General features: G+C 42.3%; 1 protein-coding gene across 7 annotated transcripts in view; it reads right to left on the minus strand.

The window, feature by feature from the left end:
• CEP128 (centrosomal protein 128) overlaps positions 1-27,977 on the minus strand; it is a 300,038-nt gene that overhangs the window by 178,512 nt on the left and 93,549 nt on the right. For 6 of the 7 annotated variants that reach the window (XM_061611884.1, XM_061611883.1, XM_061611881.1 and 3 more), the window contains 2 exons: positions 26,979-27,629; positions 17,329-17,493 (listed from right to left, as the gene is read on the minus strand). In XM_061611884.1, coding sequence (XP_061467868.1) covers positions 17,329-17,493; positions 26,979-27,629 — 816 coding nt within the window. The remainder of the gene's footprint in view (positions 1-17,328; positions 17,494-26,978; positions 27,630-27,977) is intronic. The other variant, XM_061611887.1, reaches the window with a different exon arrangement.

Consider the following 27,977-nt stretch of genomic DNA (forward strand, 5'->3'; position numbering starts at 1 on the left):
GGCACCACTTGTGCTGGCCCCACCATGGGAGGAGAAAGAGAAAGAAGATACAGCAGAAGCCAACCAGTGGTATGGATGCTGCCACATGACTCTGCGCACCAGCACTAAGATGCATTAAAACTTTAGTAATAACATCAGGTGTTGAGCTACCAATTTATATTATGTGTGAGATATTTATTAGCATGGGCTGTTGGAATCTATAATAACACATACGATGAGTCTGAAATATTGTATTGTGAAAAACCCTTTACAATTTCAACATTGTACTTCAACATTCAAACTCTTATATTGTGAAATATTCAAACATTTTATTTCAACATTCAAACTCTTGTATTATGAAAATTATTTACAATTTCAACATAGAATTTACAATTTCTATATAATATTCAAGACCATTTTCAAAGAGTGATTCCCCATATATATTCAAGAACCTCAAAAGAGAGTCCTCAAAGCTAGTGAAATTCTCTAAATGTGAGGAAAAAACAGGGGTGGGCAGAAGGTAGGTCTCTGGGTAGTTTGCAGTAGATAAGAAAGGATTTCTGACTCCCAATTATTGAACAACAGCAACAAAATGACTCTCTCCTCACCCTTAAATTATTCCACTGAAATTAAGAAAGTTTGGAGGTAGCCAGGAGTGGATTTTTGTGGAAGGACTGTGAACACCTTTCAGTTCTTGTTCTCAAAATACATTTTTAATTCTAAGCCTGTCTTTTGCATCAGATTCCAGTTGGTGGATTTTGGGGTTCCATTAAAAACACAAAGATCCCCAAAACCTGAAGTCTGCCCGTCCCTGGATTAAAACAAACAGTAAAGGAATGCTTGCATGCATGACAGATCAGACAGCTTACTACAATGCATTTTTGCCTGGCTACGCATGGCAAGTAAATAATGTGTAGATAACTAGACAAAGTCTCACTGTAGATATAGATGCTACTAGCCTCTGCTGTGTTTTCTCGGTGTGGGGAAAAGTAGCGGCCTATGGCTGCTGCTACAGTCTATGTGTGTTTCCAAAGTCTGCTTGCATTGTGGATGCACACAGTAGATTAAGTGGAGAAACCTTTCTCCCTGAAGAAGCAGCTGCCAAGTAAGTGGGTGGGAGGGGAATTTGAGGTCAGATTCCACTTCATCCGTGATCAAGGGCATGATGTGGTTGGAACTGGTTCACATTGACCTGGATTAAATCAGCCTGTTTCCCAAATTGTTTAGGAAATAGCTTGGTTTGAGCAGAACCAAGTCAACTCAAGTCTGGGGAAGCCCTCCTATTGTTATCAGAAATTGACAGTTAAGACCTATAAACTAAACAGAAGATACATGGAGGCATAGAGAGATGGATGAGACCTGGATACATTCATTCATACTTCAATGTTTTTGCCCAAACTTTTGGGGAGGGCTGAGGTGTATCAGGCAGTTGAATTTCTGTCACTGCTATTGGTTTTATTTGTAACTGAATTCTGTATTATTATTATTATTATTATTATTATTATTATTATTATTATTTTGTTTACGTTTTGGTTTGGACTGTGTATATTTCTGTCCTGCAACCTACAGATGAAAAGTGCAGATTACAAACACTGCTACCAAATAATAATAAAATAATAATAATCATAAACAACAACATATCGGTTCCTAAAAAATGGATGAAAACACAAAAGTAGGATTTCACTGCAATCAACACGTTCTCTGTTAAAGGCCTTAATCCATTATTAGTGAGCAGCTGCAGCCATGCGGATTTTTAGATCCCTATAATTTTAGGCAAAGCAGGTTACCAGCAAGCACTGGCATTATTAATTTAAGACCCCACACTCACATGCCATAACACAGGGGTCAGGGCCTGTCCACTTCAGCCACTATATAGTATTTATTATGCTAGTGGATCAGAGTTAAAATGGCATTAAGTGCTAAGGAAAGTTGAGCCAAAGTGGAAAACACAACACTGGGAATAAATGAGTTGGAAAAAAGCCATCATCACTTAGGCAGCCTCGGTCAGAAGCAGTAGCACGCAAGCTATCTCGGGGAGAACACGGTGGGAGCCTTTATTGTAGCAGTTTGTTTGCCTTTATTTCTTTCAGAGTTGGCAAGTAAAGACACAATTGTTGGTGCTCTTTGTAAATTCTTCCAACTAGCAAAGAAGCAGAACGTAGAGCATACATCCTACTCAACATCTGAAGATTTATCCAAAAGCAAAATGATTTAATTTTACACTTCAGTGCTGAGTTTATTCTCAAATGATATCTTATACCCGAGGCAACTGCCCCAATCACACAATACCTTAGTTTAAAGGGCCAGCATATTTTGGGCAAATTATTAACAAAGCAATCCTATCCCTGAATTATACCTGCTGGTTGGGACAGGACTGCTGTAGTACCACCACTGCTCTTTGTGTGAGAAAGAATAATCAGGACCATAATGGGGCAAGGCCTGGAGCTTACTCAGAACCCTATCCTAGGGTATCAGTCCCATCCTTGCACCGACATTATAACTTTGCATTTTACCTACAAATGGGAAAAAACCCATATTATTGTCTCAAACCTCTACCCTCCAGGCTACCTGAAAGATCATTTTACCCCTTATATACCCAGTCGATCGCTGCACTCTGCAAGCAAGGGCCTCCTTCAGATACCATGTTATCAGGAGGTCAGTTCCGCATAACACAGGAAGCAGACCTTTAGTGTAGTGGTACCAACCCTTTGGAATTTCCTCCCCTTAAATATTAGACAAGCACCGTCTCCATTATCTTTTCAGCAACTACTGATGACCCTCTTTCAACAAGCCTTTTAAGTAGAGACCTTATTATCCCAATCTGAGTCTGTACGGGAATTGCATTTTAAGATGTTTTTAAAGTTGTTTTTTAAATATGTTTTAAATATGTTTTGTTTTAATATGCTTTGAAGTCTTGATTTTAACATGTCTTAAAGTGCTTTTAGTGGTTTTTATTTAAATTTTATTTATTTTTATTTATTTACTGGAAGGACAGAATAAAAATACACACACACACACATGAGGTCAAGCTTCCCAATAATTAAGCAGCTGTATCATAGCATGCTGCCAGGAATACATAAGTCTTAGCTCAGAGCATGGCGTAACACCACTTTGCCACCATATCTACAGAACCAGGAGTATATGACCAGAGACAGTGATGGAGAACTTTGGTGAAAGGGAGTAGTATACACAAAAAACAAACAGCTAAGGTCAACAATGAAGGAGGAATATAAGAACTCTACTAGATCAGACCAGAGGTCCATCTAGTCCAGCATCTAGTCCTTTCCACAGCGGCCAATGGGATACTTGGGGAAGCGCTGTAGCTCAGTGGTATAGCACCTGCCTTGCACACAGAAAGTGCCAAATTCAGTTCCCACCATCTCCAGGTAGGTTTGGAAGAGACTCCTGCCTAAAATCCTGGAAAGGCCCTGCCAGTCAGTGTAGACAGTACTGAGCTAGATAGACTAATGCTCTGACTCAGTATATGGCAGCTTCCTATGTTCCTAATATACTTCTGGGCAGCCGCAAGAAGGACATGAACTAAACAGCCCTCCCCCACTATTGCTCTCCATCAGCTGGCACACTGCCTCTGAATCTGGAAGGTCCATAAATCATGATGACTAATACCTGGTGACAGACCTATCCTCCATGAGTTTGTATAATCCTCTTTAGAAGCTATCTGAGTTAGTGGCCACCATTATTCCTTGTTTGAATGGCTCATTCTCTCTTACAAAATGCTTGTTCCCTTCACACAAAACAACACTAAAAATGTGCCGTGTGGAAGCACTGGCACTCCAGTGCTGGAATTGTTCTCTGGGATTTGGCCTATGGATTTCACATTTAGGCCTCCTGACCACAGGGACATGGGGGCCTCTAATGGAGGAAGCACCTCAGGGTCCCTAGTGTGTTTATGCATTGTCTGTAGGAATATTTGTGAACTGGATTCTGTTATAGCATCAAGGCATTCTAACAATGGTGACTTTCCTGCATGGATTCTATAAAGGTGTCCTCAACAAACAAAATTGTGATTGGTGGGTGGCAACAGAATTGTCAGGAATGTTGCAAGAGCAGCTGTTGTTGCTTCTATGTTAACTCTTTTTTTTATTAGAACATATCATACGAAAAGCGGGATTGGACCAAGATGAAGGAGGTGTGAAAATTGGAGGGAGAAATATCAATAATTTAAGATATGCAGACGATACCATACTACTAGCAGAAACCAGTAATGATTTGAAACGAATGCTGATGAAAGTTAAAAAGGAAAGCACAAGAGTAGGACTACAGCTAAACGTCAAAAAGACTAAAGTAATGACAACAGAAGATTTATGAAACTTTAAAGTTGACAATGAGGACATTGAACTTGTCAAGGATTATCAATACCTCGGCACAGTCATTAACCAAAATGGAGACAATAGTCAAGAAATCAGAAGAAGGCTAGGACTGGGGACGGCAGCTATGAGAGAACTACAAAATGTCCTCAAATCCAAAGAGGTATCACTGAACGCCAAAGTCAGGATCATTCAGACCATGGTATTCCCGATCTCTATGTATGGATGTGGAAGTTGGACAGTGAAAAAATCGGATAAGAGAAAAATCAACTCATTTGAAATGTGGTGTTGGACGAGAGCTTTGCGCATACTATGGACTGCGAAAAAGACAAATAATTGGGTGTTAGAACAAATTAAATCAGAACTGTCACTAGAAGCTAAAATGATGAAACCGAGGTTATCATACTTTGGACACATCATGATAAGACATGATTCACTAGAAAAGACAATAATGCTGGGGAAAACAGACTGGACTGCTTTCAAGTTGATTCCAACTTATGGCTACCCTACGAATAGGGTTTTCATGGTAAGCGGTATTCAGAGGAGGTTTACCATTGCCTCGCTCTGAGGCTGAGAGGCAGTGACTGGCCCAAGGTCACCCAGTGCGCTTTGTGGCTGTGTGAGGATTCGAACCCTGGTCTCCCAGGTTGTAGTCCAACACCTTAACCACTACACCACACTGGAAAAAGAAAAAGAGGAAGGCCAAACAAGAGATGGGCTGATTCCGTAAAGGAAGCCACAGACCTGAACTTACAAGATCTGAACAGGGTGGTCCATGACATATGCTATTGGAGGTCGCTGATTCATAAGGTCGCCGTAAGTCGTAATCAGCTTGAAGGCACATAACAACACCAACTGTTATACTTCTGAGATTGCAGCTGGGAGATCATAAGATTGAGACTAAGCTGTGCTGATGCAAACCCTTCCCTAGCAGCCATGGTTGTAGCAGGATCAACAGCAGCCAATAAATCAGGTTGTAACAGAAAGGGAAGACAAGGGGTGCTGAGTCGCTCCGGTGGCACAGCTGAAATACCAGGACATTTGGCTCCTCTTCTTGAGCTTTTCCATCCCACCTAGTCATTAGAAGTACTTGTACCTTAGTTTGCTTATTTCCTACTCCCTCCTAATCCTTTTTCTTTTTGTGTTGCTTCTTTTGATATTGGAAGCCCAAGGGCAGGGACTCTATTATTTTTAGTGATCTCTAAGCCACTCCAGGAACCTTTTTTGGCTGAAGAGCAGGGCAAAAATATAAATCAGTCAATCAATAGGACTAGCCTGCTGTAGAATGAGTTTTTCCCCCAGTGTTCCAATACCACCACAGACCTGCAACATTTTCTGGTCTTCTGTGACCTAACAGACAATCCCCAGACTTCGAAGATAGTATACAATAATTGATCACTAATAATCAGAGCATAATAAGTGTCCTGCTGGATTAGACCAAAGGAATATTCATTCCATGTTTCCCACAATGGCCAACCAGATACCTATAGGAAGCCAACAAGGAGGACAAGAGTGCAATCCCTCAAACATCTGGCACAAATACAGAAATCAGACCAGTGAATGTGTATTACAATCATAATTGTCACTGTTAATATTCACTAGATGCACTGGGAATTATTGTATTTTACAGTCTCCTGCATTTTAGACATTGGATGTAACACTGAAATCTGCCCAAATGGATAATGTAAGTTGATGCTGCTGCAGGATGGAAAAAGAGACAGCCTCAAACTGATTTCATGTGCGTCATCGTATTTGCCAATTGCTCATATAGACTGACTTGTTTGTTTTACAAAAGTACAGCCCTGTTATGTGTGTGGGGAGAAACCCCAAAGGCTTTCGTTTACATATTTTGGATGGGGTCAATGGTTCATTTTCTCCCAGTTGCTGATTAGGGACTTTATTTGCTTACAACTTTCTAGAGATGCAACAAAAATACATTTAATAAGTCAAGTGATAAACAGCTTTCAAACAAAATGAAAAACAGAATGTGAATACTCATTTCACATTTTCTCACTTGATAGATTTTTTCTTTGTCATTATAAAAGAGTTAGTCCTGAGCAGCTGCTCAGATTAGATCCAAAGAACACAACAGCAAGGATCCAATCATGGTGCACTCTCTCTCTTCTTTACCCAAATAAATATTTTGATTTGGTAAAAATGGAATCTGTGCTCTCATGTTCTCTCTTTAATTATGTCCATGCAGCAAGACGAGTCATCAGAATGCCTGTCATTAAAAAGTGCAAATCTAAACACAGCTTGGCCATGACAGTCTTTGGAAATGGAAACGATTGGTATGCACCAGCATGACTTTATTTCCAAGCCAAAGCTTTAAGCAACATTTTGGCTGTGTAACGGGCTGGAGAACATAGAAAACCATAAGCAATTTCCTATGGGATGCTATCTTTGAGTCTTTCAAATTACAGGATGAACCTACATTTTATTAACAGAGGGCAGAGTGTTTTTGTTCAAAGCTTGGAACATTGCATTATTAATTTGTCACGTTCTGGTAATATACTTGGAACCTGTTAAATCCCATCGCCTATTCCCACCACCTCCCACGGAATATTTAATAAGAATAAGAATGCTCAGAAGCATTAACAGAAGTATGAAACTAGAATATACTGGGATAGAGGAAAGTAGTCTGGTGTTGCAACCAGAGAAAGTACATCTTCTGCAAAACAGAGCTCTCTTAGAAAACATCAAGTAACAACAAAAGTATGCTTAGAAGAAAACTCAGAAAGAACAAGAAAAAATCTAATGAATAAACAAATGAACATTAGATACAGTGTCAAAACTTTTCGTGCACAACAGAAGATGAAGGGAAAAAATGTTGATATGCACAGAGAAGTCAAAGAAAACCAGAAAGGCTTTTTAAATTGTTTGGTTGGGAAGCAGACTTTAAGGCTTTCTGATCATCTCAGCACTTCCTGTAAAACTTTCTACATATTTTCTGTCCCTCTGTGGGATAAGATCCAATTTGGGTTGGGGGCAGTTACTTCAAGCTTAACTTGGGAAAGTCCCATTTCTTCTCTAAGAAAGTACATCATTTCAAGAGACATACATGTGGCTATCAATGGCAACTAGTCACGATGGGTATGTTCTACCCCCCACTGTTAGAGACAGTATGCCTCTGAATATCAGTTGCTGGGAATTGCCAGTGGGGAGAGTGCTATTATACTCAGGTCTGACATACGGCTTTTCCATAGGCATCTAATTGGATTGTACAGGCATTGGTCTGATTCAGCAGGGCTCTTATGTTCTTAAGGATATACAAGACATTTCCCCAGAGTAGTTTTTTACTTTTTTTGCTAGTAAGCTATGAACACAACATATTATCTCTATACACGTGTGTGTGTGTGTGTGTGTGTGTGTGTGCAAGTGCACATGCACGTGTGTACACACACAGTAGTGTAGTGGCAAATTCAGAAGTGCAGGATCCCTTCATGTTAGTCACCACCATGTTTCCCCTTTTTTGTTGCTGGGTTAAGAATGAGATCCTTTTTAAACCTTTTCCCAAAACAACAGATATCCCTAGGAGCCAATAAGCATGAAAGGGGAGAGTGTTAGCTGCTGAGAAGAGCCATCTAAGTGGCTGACTCACTTCCTTTCACTCTGGCTCCAATCAGCAGGACAGGACAAGGAAGCATGTTAGAAGACTCTTCTCAGTGGCTAACACCTTCCCCTTTCATGTTGATTGTCTCATAGGATGCTGGAGACATAGGGAACCTGCTGGGATCCTGCTCTGAAAAAAGTAAGGGGTCTAAGACCTCCCGAGACCCTGGATGACTACACCCTGGTACACATATACACAGGCAGACACACACACACGTCATAGCCCACCATGTAAATATAATTCTCTTTTGAAGAAGCAGCCACCAATTCAATTCTCCTCAACATTACAGCTACTAGTTCCTGGGTTTTAAAATCTTTTTCTTTTTTCAAAGTAAACAACATAATTTTCCCCAGAGAAAGACTATTCTTCCCCCACCGCCCAATGGGCTACCATTGTGGTAAGAATGAGATCACTCAAAAAGGGTTATTGTATGCTACCAAAAGGAGGGCCATGCCACACACCATCATAAAATTATGTGTGAATATATTATAATTGATGTTATACTTGTAAACTACTTAGAAGACATTTTGGCATGTAAGTAAATAAATAAATAATCACCACCAGAACCACCAAGAATAATAATATGTGCCCAGAAAAAATAGATATTAAAGTATTTCAGAGTTCCCAACAAATTTTGAACATATTATTATTATTATTATTTCTATACCGCTTTGTATTTTTGGGGAAAAATCTCAGAACAGTTGACAATTTAGATTAAAATATCAATCAAAACATCACAAAATATTAAAAGAAAATATTATAGGTCAAATATAAGACACATTCAAAACAGCACAATTAACAGAACAGAACAGAAAAATAAAATATTCTCTTAAACATAAAAATCATAAAAATCAAATACAAAAATACAACAAACTCCACAAAACAGCATTATTAGTAATTACAAATACCTAAGATAGGAGCTTAGATAACAGTAACCCCTCCGAAATATGTCCTTACAGGGCCAGAGCTAGGCATGCCGGAGTCCTTGGGCACTAGCCTGCCCTGGGCCCCGGCATGCACCCACATGCCCCACCTACCTTTCCCTTGAAGTGAATGCTGGCCAGTGTGTGCACATGTCTGCCATCAACCAAGATGGCGGCAGAGTCATTAGCTCCTTAGGGAAGCCTCAGCTGTCATCTTAGTTGATGGCAGGTATGCGCCCACAGCGCGGCCAACATTTACTTCAAGGGAAAGATAGGTGGGGCATGCAGGCCTGCACAGTAGTAGGGGGAGCTGGGGAGCTCCCTCTCTATGATCTGAGGCTGAATCGGGAACCAACTCCGCTGCAGATCGTGGAAGGGAATGCTAGCTACCCACCCAAAGGAGGGGCCCTTCAGGGGCCCTTGGCCAAGGCCCTACCTGGCTGTGCTTTGGCACCAGCCCTGTGTCCTTAGCAGTCTTCCACATCCAAGCCCCACTCTGATTCATTCCCATCAACCATACAGTTAACTAATCTCCAGCTAAACAATCATTAAAGAGCAAACACTTGATCTACAAAATACACAGCAGCATCAAGCACAATGTACAACTCATTCACCCACTTCCTTTTAGGGCAGCACAATGTCATACAAGCAACAATGTAACCATTCCCTCCCCATCTCTCACCCAAGTAGGGCCGTACTCTATACCTGTTCAGTCTCTCACACTGAGTGGTATTGGGCAACTCTGAAACGTACAAAAACATGACAACCCAGACTCTCACCTTGGCAGCAAAAGCACAATTCCAACTACCACCCAATAATACAACACCGCTTGCTTTCTCCTACTGGATAATACATTCAACAGTACAATAATACAGGAGGTGATGCCTTCATGATGACCCCAAAAGGTCTGCATTGCAGCAACCTTCTTATCTAGTCTGTGGGCTGGGCATAGTCAATTAGCCGAAGTGTTTCCACTCCCCTCCTCTGGAATTAGCAGGAGCGTCCTGGCTATGTGGGCACCTAGGAACAAGGTGGGTGAGCAAATGGAATCACTATTTCCCTGTCCCAGGACCCCTCAATAGCAGCAACAGAGGGAGAAGGAAAGGGAGGGAAAGCAACAGAGCAGGATGGGTGAGCAGATGGAATAGCCTCTTCCCTGTCTCAGGAGATATGCATTCTTCAGGGAGGAAATTGAAAAGAATGTACAGTTGTTTAACTTTGTTCATATTTCCCCCAACATATTTTTGCTATAATTCATGTCAAAATTATGACAAATTATTTAAGAATCCTTTAAAAAAACTCCTTGACAAGGTTATTCAACAGCCTAAACTGGAGAGCTCACACAGAGCTAAAAACCACTGTATTGTTACAAATTAACACATGTGCCAGCAGAAACAATAGATGGAGTGCTCACAGAAGGGCTTTTGATCCAGCAGACGCTTCCACCAATAGAATAAGAGGCAAATTTTACTGATTCCTTCTGCAGTCCCTGAAAATCAGAAAGTTGAGAGACCCTCCATAATGGGGTAGATGGGGGCAGGGGGAGCTGCAGGGCAAAGGAGGAACTGGCAAAAAATCCCCTCTCCTTTTCTGTTAGCAGAGGCATCCCACTGGATCAAAGCCTATCCGCAAATACAAGGGCACCACGTGGATTTCACCCACACGTTAAAAACCTGCTGGGAATTCTTAAAATCTTTGCATATGTGCAATCTGAAATCCACTGATCTAGAGCAAATCACCTGTTTACTGGATTGGGTTCTAAAATGGTGGGGGCATATTTTATTTATTTATTTTTGATTGTTAGGTTGCTTTGGTGAGGTTTTTCTTTGCAGTTCAAAATTCCTTGCCCAAGACATGCAGCATACTGAACAATTAGATGGTATCTGAGAAGAGAAGCTGGACATAAAAATCATCTCACTACTGACACTTGGACTAGTTCACATTCAGGGCCCCTCTTGGCCTGCTTAGCTTTGCCAATGGAATTATATAACCTGGCTTCTTTCAAACAGGATGGGCTGCGAAAAGTTTGAGATATATCTGCTTGCACACTAGTATTATGCATAACAATCCTTTTTATTTTTTGCTAATAGAGCTTTGGTAATATAAGCCTACCTACAAAAACTTCCTGAGAGGGAAGTGTGAATACACACTGTGATTGCTTGGTTATCTTTAAGCAGTTTTCCTGTTTCTCAAATACTGGCCTTCAGTTGATGGAGCAAGACCCAAAACTATGTCATGCCAGAGGTCCAATCACCATTTTGTTGCATATTTTGTTACACATTTTTTTAAATAAAGAAGGAGAAAGAAAGAGTAAAGCAGAAAGATGGCACGCATAGAGAGACAGAGAAAAGGAAAAGGAGTAAAAGAGATATTTGGTCTTACCATGAAACGATCTTCTCTGTGAATATCAAAGATGACCTCAGGTGTGTAGCTAGTTCCATTTAGCGGTTGAAGGCAGAAAGGGCGCTGTTCAATTTTGCAGGGACTTCCTGCTCTCTGTAGCTTCTTACCACAGTTCTTTGATGACAAGCCAACTAGATGAGTGAAGATGGAACAGCGACCAGACACAACTAAAGACAAACGAACAACACTCACACACTCTCTGCTAAAAACAGGCATACCGATACTGATGGCAGCCCAGCCCTCATAGGGAGTGGTCCTGAGGTCATCTTTGACATGCACAGAGAAGACTGTTTCTTGGTAAGACCGAATGTCTCTTCTCCTGTGCACGGAAAGATGACCTCAGGTGGGACATACCAAAGCTGACCCATGTAGGATGGGAGTATAACTGGGCTGTAAAAAATCTTATTAGTCTGTGAGAACGTGCTGTAACACTCTTCTCCTGAAGACCACCTCAGCGGATGCGCAAATATTTATTTTATAATGCTTGATAAATGTGTTAGGAGTAGCCCATGTAGCCGCTCTGCAAATCTCCTGGAGGAGAGCATTGCGGGAAAAGGCTGCTGATGTTGCCGTTGTCCTAGTTGAGTGGGCCACTGCTTTGGTCAGATGGACTAGTCCAAGCGAAGCATATGCCAACGTAATGCATGCCTTAATCCATCTGGCTAGTATTGAAGTAGAAACCTTGTTCCCTAACGAAGCTGGGTGAGAAGACAGAAACACGCTATCTGTTTGTCAGAAAGATTGCGTTTTGGCCATATATACCTTTAGGGCTCTTCTCACATCTAGTGAGTTTCATGCCTTTTCTGTAGGGTGGACTGGGTTAGGGCAGAAAGAAGAGAGGACAAGCTCTTGTTGACAGTGGAAGTTAGACAGTACTTTAGGATGGAAAGAAGGGACAGCGTGGAGGATGACCCTATGCTTATGAAACAAACAGTAATGCTTGTCAACAGACAGAGCATTCAGCCAGACACTCTCCAGGCTGAGGTAATGGCCTTAAGGAACAACATTTTAAAGGACAGAAGATGAAGGGAGGTTTTACTGAGTGGTTCAAAGGGAGGGTTCTGAAGGGCTGTTAACACTTTGTGAAAGTCCCATGTTGGGTAGTGATGCTCTGTAAGTGGCGCAGAAATTGTTACTCCACACAAAAGCACTTCAGAAAGGGATGAGATCCCAGCAGATTCTCTGGAGCTGTGGATAGAATTGCTGGCAGAGTTGAAGCCTGACGCTTCAAAGTGTTGGGCCTGAGCCCTAACGCCAAGTCATGTTGTAAGAACAAGAGCTTTATGCCAGCTTTCCTTGGATGCACTTTTTGCTTCTGCGCCCAGAGAAGGCCTTTCACGTACCTTCGTAAATCCGAATCGTGGATGAATGTCAAGATGTCATCATTATGTCCGCTACCTGAGGCGGAAGTCCCTTTCTTAGCAGGCGTCGTCTCTCAACTTCCAGGCATGAAGGGCCAGCCATCCCAGGTCTGGGTGGAGAAGCTGTCTTCGTGATAGCAGGTCCTCCCTGAGGGGGATCTGTTATGGAGGGGCAACCACCAGGTTGAGTAGGTCCGAGAATCAGGCCCTCCTTGGCCAACATGGGGTGACCAGTAAAACTGTTGCCTTCTCAGACTGGATTTTTTGGATCACCCTTGGAATGACTGGAAGTGGTGGGAAAGCATACGACATACCTGATTGCCAGCGGGATGTCTGGGCATCTACTCCTTCCGTCTGTGGCATTGCATACCCAGCAAAGAACCTTCTCACCTGACAGTTGCAGTGACTGGTGAAAAGGTCCACTTTGACTCTCCCAAAGTTATCCACTATCTGTCTAAAGGCCATCGGGTGGAGCTTCCATTCCCCTTGATGGATTCACTCCCAACTCAGCCAGTCTGCTTGACTTTTGTCCTCCCCTCTGAGATATTCCGCCAGAATTGAACCTAGATAGACCTCTGGCCACTGGAATAGTAGTGAGGCTTCTCTCTGGAGCTGGGCTGAGCTCGTTCCTCCCTGATAGTTCAAATGAGCTCTGGCCATAACATTGTCGGTTCTGGCCAGTACCACCCCCAAGTGCTTTGATTACGCAAAGTGTTTGAGTGCTAGGCGAATTGTGCAGACCTCCAGAAGGTTGATGGGGTGCAGACCATAAGCCTTGGACCATCTGACCATTGCATATAACCCTCCATTCCCGTAAGACTGGTGTCCGATTTGATGAGTGTCCACTGATGATCACGAAATGGAATTCCCTTTTGCAGATTGGGTTTGTGCATCCACCATAGCAGAGAGTGATGAACTACTGATTATAGTGACAGTCTTCAGTGGCATCTGGCCACTATGTCACTTTGGAAGGGCAGTAGCGACCACTGCAGGGGCCGTGACTGGTGCTGTGCCCACGGAATGGTTGTCATGTTGAGACTATCAGCCCTAGAACTGCTGCCAATTGCATGAGGTCCACTGATGGAGAGGACAGAAGGTGTCACATTGCTGCCTGTATCTTGTTTATTTTGTTCTGTGCCAGTCTTATCACTCCTTGCTCCGAGTCTATTGTGGCTTGTAGATGCACCAAGCAATGAGATGGGTGCAGGTGGCTCTTCATGTGATTGATCAGAAAGCCATGGTCCTTCAGGCAGGCTAGGGTAATGTGTAGATCCTCCCATGATTTGTGAACCAATGGGGACCGAATTAGGAAGTTGTCTAGGTAAGGAAAAACATGAACTCCCTGCGTCCTGGGGTGTGCCACCAGGGTCACCACAACCTTTGTGAATACCCTGGTGGCAGATGACAGACCAAAAGGCATAGCCTTGCATTGGAAGTGGTTTCCCTCTACCATGAATCTGAGGTAGCGCCTGTGAGGTGGGAAAATAGGGATGTGCAGATATGCCTCCTTCAGATCTATTGAGGTGAGGTAGTCTCCCTGTCTCGAGGTAACCCTGATTGTCTTCAAGTTGTCCATGCAAAACTTGTGGTATGTTATATACTCGTTCAAGTTCTTCAGGTCAAATATTGCCCTTTTTTCTCGACTGTCAAGAAGAGTGAGTAGTTCCCTGAAAACCTCTCTCCTGTGGGGACCGGTTGTATTGCTACAATCTGCAACAAGTGAGAGATTGCTTGTTGGATTCTTTCCCTTTTGTGTGGAGACGCTGAAATGGGAGATGGTATGAATCTTGGGGGAGGGAATGACGTGAACTCAAGACATAGCCTGTGTTGGAGGGTCTGTAGCACCACTGGTCTGATGATAAGTCCCTCCAACGATGGGCAAACTGCTGGAGGCAACCTCCCACCAGGGTGGTGCTGGCATCAGAATTGATGTTTATTTCTCTGTGATTGGGATGCAAATCTGGCCCTGTAGGAGAACTGCTGGTGGCCCTCGACCTGACTACGCTGCCTGTTCCAGAAGGGGCAACTGGGTTGACTCTCCTTTGCTCTTCCCACTGATCTGGCACCACGGAAGGACTGGGAGGTCTGGTAAGGGTGGAAGGATATCTGAAAGGATCTCCTGTCATCCCTTGTCCTGGTTGATGGCATTGATTTCTTCTTTTCTTTGGATTCCAGGATGCCCGCCAAGGCATCATTGCCAAATAGCTTGCCTCCCGCATAGGGTTCAGAGGCCAAATTAGAGCAAGTGGTGGCGCACTGCATCCCAATGGCGCAACCAAAGTGTTCTTCTAGAGAAGACACTCACCAGCAGGGACCATGCTGAGAACTGCGTGGTGTTCATTAATGCATCCACCATAAAGGTCACCACCCAGGAGATTTTCAGTAGCGACTTGTGGTCTAGAGCTGGGTCCTGCTGCGGGCCATCCATAAGTCTTCCAACCAGTGGAGGGAAGCCCTTGCAAATACTGAAGAGGCTGATGCTGCCCTTACTAACAGCGCACTAGCCTCGTGGATTCTTCTGAGGCCCTGATCCATCTTGCGTTCTGTAGGGTCCTTAAGGTGGGCATCCGAGTCCTTTGCGTTTAAGGATGGGTTTAATAAATTTACTATGGGGGCATCCACCAGCAGGACTTTCAGCTGATCCATAAGCTGGTGCTCCAGCATATAATATTTTTTAACTGCTGGAACTGACTTTTAAAATTGCAACCGTTCGTCAAACTTGGAGTTGATCACTTTTGGTAGCAAGGACAGGAGTTTAAGCACCCTTGATTTGGGCTTGGGATTCAGATATATGACCGAAACACTAGATGTCGCCTGTGCTGGAGGGTCTTCTGGGGAATTCAAACTCAGTGCTTCCATTGCCTTACACAGGAGGGGGAGGAAGTGGGCCTCTTGGAAGATCCTGGTGATACAGACCTCTTCAGATTCTGAATCTCCACTCCACTCTTCTTCGTCCAGAATGATCAACTCATTGTCTGGGTCTGCATCCTGACCTTCCCCATAGCAATGGTGTCTGCCCTGCACAGTTGCGTTGGGGACTGTCGATGCAAGGTTGGGTGGTGGTCTTAAGACAGCCAATGCGTGGATCAGGTTAGAAGTCTGTGAGAGATGTGCCTTCCCCGGGTCTGGGTGGAGGGTCTAGCCTCCCTGCTGTCTTCTCCAGGAGGGTGTGCAGGAGCTGCCGCAGCCAAAAGGTCTCTGGCTAAATCTACTAGGAAGGATTCCCTCAGTTGTTTCTTCAATTGCTGTAGCATCAAGGATGAAAACTGCAGTTGCAGTGTTTGCGCATGGCCACCCAGTGGCTGAATATCCCCCCTTTCAGACTCCTGCAGGGATGGGCACTGTCTGGGAGCCTCCTGGAATCCTGAGAAAACCTCTGGAGAAGATGTGGTGGAGAAAATGTAGTTTAAAGATGGAGGCGCATGTCCCCCTTCCTCCTCAGAGACAGGTTCCTGGTCTCTTTGTAATCTGCAATCAGAGTTGTGGGTGTCTTGCACAGGTGCTCCACATCTGTTGCCAACCTTCTCCCATGCCTCACATTCCAATCAGTTATTCCTTGAATGTGAATCCTGAGGATCCACCCTGTCCGCTTGAAGACATGCCTCCGCAACCTCCTGCCTGCTAGTGGAGGGGTGGGCTGCTGCTGAGTCTGCAGCTATACCTGATGTATGGCAGTCTGGGAGCAGTTTGGCCTTTTTGGTGGGGACCACAGATTTCACAGTTGCTTTCCCCATGGGAGCAACCTGCAGAGTGGAGCTTACAGGGATGGTAATAAGATGGTGGCTTTTGGCAAAGCTGTGGGTCTGTGCAGATGGCAGAGGCCAAAATGTGAGAGGCAGACATAGACAACTGCATTGGGCCTGCCTCTGCTTGCTCTGATGGCGCGCTAAGGGAGGACGCGCTAGCGGTGGGCTGGTAATGGTGGCCACGGGGCCTGGTGGTGCCTGAGCTGCAGATGGGCAGTGGGGAGAAGAAGTGGCTAAATGCTGAGGCCGGCTCCATTGGGCCCATAGCAGTTAAGGGAAGGAGGAGCAACATGGGGGTGGGTGGCCAAAACACTGCTGATGGCCAAGAACGCTGCTTTAGGCTTGGTGGTGACTCAAGCAAGATGCAGAGGACGTGTTGTCTAGCCGCTGCTGGGGCTGCAACTACTGGCGAGGGGGAAGCCGATGCCTTACGTTCTGGAGCCTCCCGCACTTGAAGTGTGAAGGCCCCTGCTGGAGCCTGATGAAGTGATAAGCTTTAGGTTGGGGAGGGGACTCCTTTCCTCATGGCTGAAACGCCGCAGCTCTGTTCTTTTTAAAACTAAAAAAAAAAAAAAAACACCTGGGAATGGGGGGGGGGAAGAAAACCACCACCTACAACAAGAGGAAGAAATAATAACTACACTAAGCAAACACAAAAATACAAGCCTGAACCAATAAAGAGAGCAAAGACAACCATCTTTGGAGAAAGCAGAAAGAGAACTGCGGTAAGAAGCTATAAAGAGCAGGAACTCCTTGCAAAATTGAAAAGCACTCTTTCTGCCTTCAGCCGCTAGGTGGAGCTAGCTACCCACCTGAAGTCATCTTTCCATGCACAGGAGAGAGGATACATTTATGGTGAAGAAGGAGAAGAAGAGAGAGGTCTCACATGGCAGGTTGGTGCTAAAAGGTGGCTTTGAATCTGACAAGGCTAAACTTACTATACTAGCCCATAAGACCAGAATGTTTTTCTTTTACCGTTTCATCCAGTTCCTGTTTCATCAGCTGATATTTTCGCCTAAATTTTGCATTTTCTTCTTCTTTCTGGATTAGCTCCTCCATCAGCTTATCACATTCAACTTTCATCTTTTCTACCTGTCGACGATGAGCTTTTACCAGATTTCTTTCTTCTAGAAGTTCTGCCTGTCGGGAATAAGCAAAACAAGGAACACAGTTAAGTATATTTAAGTTCTGAACTCCTAAGATAAAGTGTTATATACAATTTTAATGAGACATATATTATCTGAAGGAAATCTCTTATTTGAAATCTACATCACGTATCAAATTGCACCATAATTGCTTATCATCAGGTAGCTTTGTTGCTACAACCCAGATAGGTACATATAGATATGGATATATCCATATCCAGCCAATATGTATTTTGACAGCTCTACCTTTAGGTTCTTTCCCCTTTTACTTAAAACATTGCTGTCCAAGCCTCCCCAACTTCCCATACCACACTGTCCTCAAAGGAAGTTTTTCCTTTGCACTAATCTGATATTCCCGTAGGCCTAACAAGAAAGCAGATGAGACCCCAAAAGATGTAGAAATGTCAGACAGGAACAATATCTACATGAAGCCGTTGGGAGAGGTCATCAGGAGTTTTGGAGTGCGTTGTCATCAGTATGCTGATGACACGCAGCTCTACTTCTCCTTTACATCTTCTTCAGGTGAGGCTGTCGATTTGCTGAACCGTTGCCTGGCCGCGACAATGGACTGGATGAGAGTTAACAAACTGAAGCTCAATCCAGACAAGACTGAGATGCTGTTGGTGGACGGGTTCTCTGATCGGATGGTGGATATATACCCTGTCCTGGATGGGGTTACACTCCCCCTAAAGGACCGGGTTCATAGTCTGGGAGTCTTTTTAGACTCTTCCCTCTCACTTGAGGCTCAAGTAGCCTCGGTGGTTAGGAATGCGTTTTACCAACTTCGGTTGGTAGCCCAGCTACGTCCCTATTTGAGTAAAGAGGACCTTACATCAGTGGTACATGCTCTGGTAACCTCACGTTTGGATTACTGTAATACGCTTTACGTAGGGCTACCTTTGAAGACAGTTCGGAAGCTACAACTAGTGCAAAATGCGGCGGCCAGATTGCTGACAAGGACCAAGCGGTCCGAGCATATAACACCTGTTCTGGCCAGCTTGCACTGGTTGCCAATATGTTTCCGGGCTAGATTCAAAGTGTTGGTATTAACCTATAAAGCCTTATACGGTGCGGGACCACGATACCTTGCGGAACGCCTCTTCCGATATGAACCGGCCCGTGCACTACGTTCTGCTACGAAGGCCCTCCTCCGGGTTCCAACTCACAGGGAGGCCCGGAGGGTGATGACAAGATCTAGGGCCTTCTCAGTGGTGGCCCCCGAACTATGGAACAGTCTCCCTGAGGAAGTACGCCTGGAGCCGACTCTGCTCTCCTTCCGGCGCCAGGTCAAAACCTTCCTATTCTCTGAAGCATTTTAAGTTACACTGATTTACTTTTTAAAATGTTTATTGTATTGGATTGATGATTGTATTTTAGTATTATTTTGTTATTCATTGTATTTTTATGCTATTTTATGTTCACCGCCCAGAGAGCTATTGCTAGTCGGGCGGTATATAAATTTAATAAATAAATAAAATAAATAAATAAAATAAATAGGTAATGTAAACAGGACCAAATACAGAAATATAGTGGGTGAAATAACCCACTATAACCTATTACTGGTAGAAACCTAAATACTAAAACTAAAAAAAATACCTACTATTTTAATGCGGTATTCATTAATACAAAGGTTGTCTTACAGAACAATTTGTTTTTTTAATTCTGTACATGATGTTCTACAAAATATCAGCTTATAGGAACAAACTATATAACAAAGACTTCTGGAAGTAGATATATTGTTCCCAGTCATTGCAAAGGATCCTGATCATCTTGCACAGTATTAACAGATTTGACCAGTTGCTACTCCCCAACATAGAGCTTGTGTTGCACAAGAATGTCATTTGGTGTTTCCCATTCAGCCACACACCCCTGTCCATTTTCACCTATTACATTTTTCCAAAAATGTGTGAAATGAGATTACACAAGTTTCTTGGGCATGTATTGGATATGTCTGCACCCAGTTAGTGGTGCCACGACTGGAGGTTGCCCAGTTGGCAGTGATCCATCACAGGGCCCTTCTTGGTGGAGGTTCCTAGTTTGTGGAATGCTGTCCCTAGTGAGGTATGTCAGCCTCCCTCACTATTAACTTTTAGGAAAAAATTTAAAACATTCCTGTCAACCCAGGCATGTGATGGCTGAAAGTCCTGTCTCTGGCAACTCTAAAATTATTAGTTTGAGAGTAGGTGCTTGCTTTTAGAAATTTTTAACTGTTTTTAGAAAGCAGTTTCTTATTGTTTTTATAAGATTGTTGTTTTTTTTCCAATTAATTTTTATTCTAATTTTCAAAACCAAAATAATACAAAAAGAAAACAACACAAATCAATAACTAATACAATACAAAAAAAATACATATATATATAAAATATTGACTTCCGATTTGTCATAGTTCAGCTATAAATCTATAATATATAACAAACCTATCTCTTAATAGATTATAAAATCACCTTCCTCCAGCGGTTATCTTAGTTGGTTTCAAATCTCATTAACATCATATCATTTTAATCTTCCACAAAAAGTCAAAGAGAAGTTTCCAATCCTTGAGATATATGTCAATCAATTTTTTTTCTAAATAAACATGTCAATTAATCCAGCTCATCAAATCTACTAAATCCAGTAATTTCAATACACTATAATTCAACTATAAATCTATAATATATAACAGACCTATCTCTTAATAGATTATAAAATCACCTTCCTCCAGCAGTTATCTTAGTTGGTTTCAAATCTCATTAACATCATATCATTTTAATCTTCCACAAAAAGTCAAAGAGAAGTTTCCAATCCTTGAGATATATGTCAATCAATTTTTTTTTCTAAATAAACATGTCAATTAATCCAACTCATCAAATCTACTGAGTCCAGTAGTTTCAAATCGCTCTTCTGTCATTATCCATATTGGGTCCATCTTCCATCTTTACGCACCCAAAAATCTTGCTGTCATAGTCATATAATAAAAGTCTGATAGGAATTTCCTCCATCACAGATATTTTCTTACCATCAAATCCAAACATAACACTGAAGTATTGTTTCAAAGCCGCATCTCTGCTCCTCTTTTCCACATGATACACTAGTACATTTCTTGATGGTTTTTCCATTGACACAAAACAGGGATTAATTCTATTAACTTTCTCCATTTCAAGTTCCATCAAATCCTTCCAGTCCAGGAATTTTTTTGAACCGATAATATCTTTATCTCCAATCTCTTCAATTCCTTCAGAGACAGCGCTGTATTCCAAACTGTAATATTTATCTCCAGAATCCGTCACAACCAGGAAATCCAAATCTTTTTTCATGTCCATATTTAAGCCAATCTCCATAGATTGAACCTTGCCTTTAATTTCTCTTTCATCCTTTTTTTGTTTTCCAGATCTATCTTTATTCTCCTTTCTCATAGAATCCTGAGTTTCTTTCAGCTCCTGTCTCATTTCATGAAATTCAGTTCTCCACGCTTGTCTATTATTTCTCAGTTCTTGTTTTATTGAGTTAATCCCATCCATTATTTTCTGAAGCATGTCTAGAAATAAAGTCCCTTCTTGTACATCCATGATCTTCTTAATGGCCATTCTTAAAACCAAAAGAACAAAACTCCTTCAATTTTCAATGTCCCAAGCAAAGAGCAGTTTATTTCTTTATCCAGTTACAAAGGAGTTAATCTTTCCAACCAACTAACGTCACACGCTAGACAGTCCTTATCTCTTAAATGTCCAGAAGTGCAAAAACAGCTTTTAGTTCACAGCGTTCAAATAACTAGTAGCAGAGAGAATGAGCAGATTCGTCAACAACAACAACAAAAAAGTAGATCAGAAAAAATAGTCCCTTATATATATTACACAAAAGTCTTGTAAATCAAAAAGATTTCTTATCTCTCCCAATCAGAAAGCTCTCATCCGTTGTAATCTTTAAAACGCAATTTTCCATGTCAGCTTTTTGCAATAAAAAAAAAAAAGATAAGCTATTTATATTTTCTTCCCCCTTAGTTCCGTAAATAAAGAAGGAAAGTCTTACCTCATCTAGGTTATCTTAATTGCTGTTACTTTGACAAATCTCTTTAGCTATATAGATAAGAAAATGATAAATGTAGACAGGAGGTTTGCCTGCTAGTCCGTTAAAAAAAAACGGGTCACTTATCCAGCTGAGCTAGCATAAAATCCTCGCTCTGTCTGAACTGCTGGAAGACAGACAATTCTGACGAATTCCAGGCTCCAACAATCAAAACAAAACTATGTGGCAGATCTCACACTTCTTCCTTATCCGGAAGAAATCATCCCCAGTCAGAAAAAACCCTTCTGACTGAATTTAAAACTGGATAAGTTTCATCCAATACGGGAGCCCGTCTCAGAGGCAGCACAGGCGGAGGGATCCTCCTGGGAAGTCGTTTTTATAAGATTGTTTTTAATTGTTTTTAAAAGTTTTAATTGTATTATACAGCCACAAGAGTGACTGTATACTATAGTCAGCATGGATTTTTCACATTCCGCAATGTTAAATTAAAAATACTCCCCATGCCATTCTGATCATTCCCATAAGCTCATTTCAAAACAAAACCTTACAAAACATATACAGTAGTCCTGAACTCAGAAACGCTTGTTTAACAACCCTCTAAATTTTCATTGCAATACACAAAAAAGTCAGAGAGAATCAAGAGTTCAGTCTAAAAAGAGAGAGAGAAACAGAGCCCTTTTGGATGTTTTTCTGTCAGAGTTCTCATAATTTGTTGAAATTAATTAAAAATCAGCCATGTTCACAGAGTACCTGTAATCCTACTGCTGACCTTGCCCCATACTCTGACCTTCACCTTCTGAAATTTAAATGTTAAAAAAATGCCTGGCTGATTTTTAAGAACTTTTTGGCTTGAACTCAATGATAATGTCGGGCATGCTCAGTAAGAGCCAACTCTCAGTGTTCTAAAAGCCAGACTCCCAGCTCCTGGGCTTCCCTAATCAGGGGGCCACACCCACACCAGACTTTGATTGGATGCGAAACAGTCATGGCTTCCCCCAGAGAATCCTGGGAAGGGTAGTCAGACAGTCACTTTAAATATATTTGATTTACTTTGCAATTTTAGTGAAGTTTCCTATAGTAGATCATTCTCTTTTCCTTCTCTTTCTGTGAATATGTGAACTACAGCAACATTTTGCAACAGTAAAAAAAAAGCTCCAAAATCAATTGTGGAATAACAGCACTGACTGTTCTGCAGAATAGTTTCCAATGGACATCAGGAGTGTCTCAGTTTGCACAAGATAAAACAGTGGGAGGTGAAATATATTATAGCAAAATTCTAGGTGTGCTCTATGTTTTTAATTGACCATGCCCACCTTATTCATTCATTTATTTATTATTTGATTTATACCCCGCCCTTCCTCCCACCTTTCCTTAAGTAGAGTACTTTAAACATAGCAGGCTGAAAGCATGCATCTTGGGCTTGTTTTTCCCCACAGCTAGAGTCATTTTGTAACCAGTCTGATTTTACATCAAGCTGCAGTTTCAGATTTAACTGTTAATGTGCCCAAAATAGGAATAGAGCATAACCTCCAGTTTGACACACAAAAGGCTATCTTCACCATATTATTATTATTATTATTATTATTATTATTATTATTGTTGTTGTTGTTGTTGTTGTTGTTATTATTATCATTATTATCATTATTATCATTATCATTATCATTATCTACATTTGTATACCACCCCATAGCCGAAGCTCTCTGGGCGGTTTACAACAATTAAAAACATTAAAAACAAATATACAAATTTAAAAACACATTTTTAAAAAAACAATTTAAAAACACATGCTAAAATGCCTGGGAGAAGATTTGGGGGCCACCACTGAGAAGGCCCTCTCCCTTGTTGCCAGACTCCCAGCTTCCCTCCGAGTATGCACCTGGAGGAGGGCCTTGGATGTGGGGCGCAGTGTACAGGTGGGTTCGTGTCGGGAGAGGCGTTCCATCAGGTATTGTGGTCCCAAGTCATGTAAGGCTTTATTGGTTAAAACCAGCACTTTGAATCGAGCTCGGAAACATACAGGCAGCCCATGCAAGCAGGCTAGAATCGGTTTTATATGTTCGAACCGTCTGGTCCCTGTTACCAATCTGGCTGCTGCATTTTTGCACAACATGCAGTTTCTGAACCGTCTTCAAAGGCAGCCCCATGTAGAGTGCATTGCAGTAATCTAACCTGGAGGTTACCAGAGCATGGACAACTGAAGCCAGGTTATCCCTGTCCAGATAAGGGCGTAGCTGGGCCACCAACCGAAGTTGGTAGAAGGCACTCCGTGTCACCGAGGTTACCTGAGCCTCAAGTGACAGAGATGGTTCTAGGAGAACCCCTAAACTACGAACCTGCTCCTTCAGGGGGAATGCAACCCCATCCAGGACAGGTTGGACATCCACCATCTGGTCAGAAGAACCACCCATTAGCAGCATCTCAGTCTTGTCTGGATTGAGCCTCAGTTTATTAGCCCTCATCCAGTCCATTGTTGCAGCCAGACACTGGTTCAGCACATTGACAGCCTCACCTGAAGAAGATGAAAAGGAGAAATAGTGCTGCGTGTCATCAGCATACTGATGGCAGCACACTCCAAAGCTCCAGATGACCGCACCCAACGGTTTCATGTAGATGTATAACAGCATGGGGGACAGAAGTGATCTCTGTGGAACCCCACACTGGAGAGTCCAGGGTACCAAGCAATGCTCCCCAAGCACCACCTACTGGAGCCGACCCGCCAAGTAGGAGCGGAACCACTGCCATGCATTACCTCCCACTTCCAAGTCAGCCAGTTATCCCAGAAGGATACCATGGTTGATGGTATCGAAAGCCGCTGAGAGATCAAGGAGAATCAACAGAGTCACACTCCCCCTGTCTCTCTCCCGACAGAGGTCATCATGCAAGGCAACCAAGGCTGTTTCCGTGCCAAAACCAGGCCTGAAACCCGACTGAAATGGATCCAGATAATCGGTCTCATCCAAGAGTGACTGGAGCTGGTCTACCACCACTCTTTTAAGGACCTTGCCCAGAAATAGAACATTTGCCAACGACCTATAATTATTAAGATTTTCTGGGTCCAGGGAGGGTCTCTTCAGGTATGGTCCCACTACTGCCTCTTTCAGGCAGCCAGGGACCACCCCCTCTCACAGAGAAGCATTAATCACTTCCCTGGCCCAGCTGGCTGTTCCATCCCTGCTAGCTTTTATTAGCCAAGAAGGGCAAGGATCCAGCACAGAAGTGGTTGCACAAACCTGTCCAAGCACCTTGTTAACATCCTCAAGCTGTACCAACTGAAACTCATCCAAGAACTCATCATATGACATTGACCATTAAAAAGGCTTTGAAATTAATAAAAATAAATTTGACACAGGTTTCTAGGATAAATAATGAAATATAATTTTCTAGGTTAGATTCTCTGTAGAAACAGTAGTAACAGAAAAGAAGCAAAGCAAGACGAACACCAACAAACATAGAAAAATGTAATTCTCCATCTTTGGAGGTGGCATATGCTCAGAGGCACATGTTACCAAATTCTTCCAAGCTACACAGGAAGTGGATTGGACTGTGAAAGACCAACCCAAATTGTCTTTGCATTTTGACAAATTTGTAGGGCAGTACAATATCTCAGAGAGGAGGTCAAGTCTCCTGCTCCCCTGGTACATTCACTAGAGCCACCCAATTTCCCTGCTTTTTAAAGTTTGATAGAAATATCTGTTGGCTATAGGTACATTCTTAAACCGCAAGGTTGGAGTAAGGTGTGGGATATAAATTTAATAAATAAGTAAATAAAATTCTACACTGCCATGTGGTGCTATATGCATGAGCAGGAAAGAATTGACACAAGCCTCAGGGCTCATCTGCTCTCCCCTCCTATTCTCCCACATGGCTAAGAGAAGTTTAAAACAAACACTGGTCACTTTCTAACCAAGCCATCTTCAAACCAGGGGTCATGAAAATGGCTTCTTAAACTTGAGCATTGTACCAGGTGGGAATAGAGGAACCATGCCAATAATCTACATCCCTCATAAATTATCTTTGGGATCAAGCAAAAGCTACTCTCTCAGGCTGGACTGCCAGAGAAAAAATAGTGATGTACTTGAGCTTCCCTGAGGTTGCCCACAGTTCCCTGAATCTTAAAATAATCACTCTTTGTGGGTTATTTTTTGGAGCTGTGATTAGTATCCAGGACTTGGACAAAAATAGACTTAAACTAAAGGACCTTCTTCACATGCAGAATCTCATTTTACATTTCAAGCTATAGGAGAACTCAAGGAAATGGCATTCCATTCATTCAGTGCATTACAGCATAATGAGCTAGGCAAAAGTGTGTCCTGAACCAGGTAACTGTGGTCTTTGGTGACATTACAAAATAAGAGAGGGTAAATCCAGATGCCAATACAATGGAAAAATGAGATGGGATGGGATTGTCTCCAATGTGGTAAAAAGAATGCTGCTGTGGCTACCTCATTTTGCGACACACATTTACAGCTTTTTTAAAAAAATACTATTTCCAGTAGTCGCAGTCCTTTCCTACACTGTAATACCTCCCCTCCAGCTCATTACAGGGAGAAGGGATACAAGCACTAAGATTGGGATAGAGGAGTAAGCACAATTATAATGCCAGATCTAATCTTGCTAATTTGTTGCTAACTCTTTTTTATCCTGTAGAAATCCTCTCATTCAACAAGATGGGAAACTGATGGCCAATATTATGAAATAAAAAACAACCAACACTGACAGCAAACAGGGTCATAGATCTTTGCAAAGTACTGTAGAAAGTCAGCACATACCATAAAATTGCCCCATAAAAACCACACTGGTTACCAAGTAGTTCATGCACCGTATGCATTTATTTACACATATAATCCACCATTCTACTACATACACCAAAGTCTTCAGTATGCCCAGTACCATTACAGAAAGCATTTTATGTCACATATGGTATAAGCATACTCCGGCCATAACAAGTGCATTAAATATTATTTCACAGAGAGGGAAATCAAGGAACCATTCCCTTGCCAGTGTCAATTTATTCTAGTGAAACAGAGAAAGCTATGAAAGCAAGTATCAAAGAACAAGGAGAGGAAGGCTGAGGCGACTATTAGAACTTTTGTCATTACTGAACTTGGAAAGTAACTATGGTGGTACAGAGGATTTAATATTTTGTCATGGGGTGTCACTTATGTCAACCATACTATGCTCAGCGAGACTGCCACTACCTGGAGAAATTACAGAGCTGTGCTATTGGTATGTTCTGGACTATCCTATGTCTGTATTCCACAATTTTGTGGTAAAAGAGAAGGATGGGTTTTCTTTTTCATTGCTTAATTTTAAAACTCAATACTATGTATTTCACAAGAATGCAGGACCTTTTCTGGTCAAGAAGCAAATAGCCTATTTCAAATTGGATAGTTCGCACTATGACCACTCTGCCCCCAAACCCAGGTTCCTTCTCCAAAAAAGCAGAGGAAGGCAAAATTTATAATCCTACACAGATACCTTCAACTTTGAAATGTGACCAGATGCTTCCTCCTTTTCTTGGCTGAATAGTTTTATCATCTCTTGGACACGTTGGTCATGTTTGGTTTTCCCCTGCTGTAACTCTGACTGGAGTTCTGCTAGTTCCTGTTGGTGGACATCTCGCTCCAACTTCAGCTGTTTACTGGCTGTAGCCATCTCCTCCTGACTAGACTCCTGTTGTTTCTGTAGATCCATCAGGGTCTTGCACATCTCCTTCTTGGATTTCTCTTCTTCTGCTATTTGGCTGGTCAGTTTAACCCGAATTGCACTCAGGTTTTTTACAACTGTTTGCATCTCTAACAATCTTGCCTGGTCCTTTTCATGGATCATCTTAACAGCTTCAAGCTCTTCCTCTAAATGCTGTTTATCAGTTCTCATCTGGTTCAATGTTAAGCTCTGCTTTTGAAGCTCACTCTCCAGTTTATCCACAGTTTCTGTGACATCCCTGATATCTTGTTCAAGAGCCATCTGAATTGATCTATTTTCATTGAGCTTCACTTCTTTACAGTGAAGCTCCTCTTCTTGTTTGGCCCTCTTCTCAAGAACATCAGTTAGTTCCTTCTTAAGGTTTTCCATCTGGTGCATAGCTGAAAGAAGTTGACTCTTTAAATCATCTCTTTCTTTAAGGACCTAAAATTCAAAAGAGCGGTAGAGGATTGAAAAAGAGTCAAGTGGAAACCTATTGTGGGGGGTGGATAGGAGGCAACCTTCTTTTCCTGCCCAAAGTTGCATTCCCTGACAGGCAACCTTCAGGGGGCCACATGAGAGTGATGGATGGGGACAGAGGTAAAAGTGGGTGGAGTAATTGATTTGACTCTTACCCTTGTACAATAGATATATTCCAGCCATGCAAAAGTCAGACGTTCTACACCCACACATCTCTCCATCCTCCATCAAAGAGATATTATTATTACAGTTCAAGGACACATTCCAGCCAGGCAAAATCACTCAAAGAGGAGCAGGGCAGGTGAGGAGTGT

This window comes from Rhineura floridana, chromosome 2 (genome assembly GCF_030035675.1).
Source record: "Rhineura floridana isolate rRhiFlo1 chromosome 2, rRhiFlo1.hap2, whole genome shotgun sequence".
NCBI lineage: Eukaryota > Metazoa > Chordata > Lepidosauria > Squamata > Rhineuridae > Rhineura > Rhineura floridana.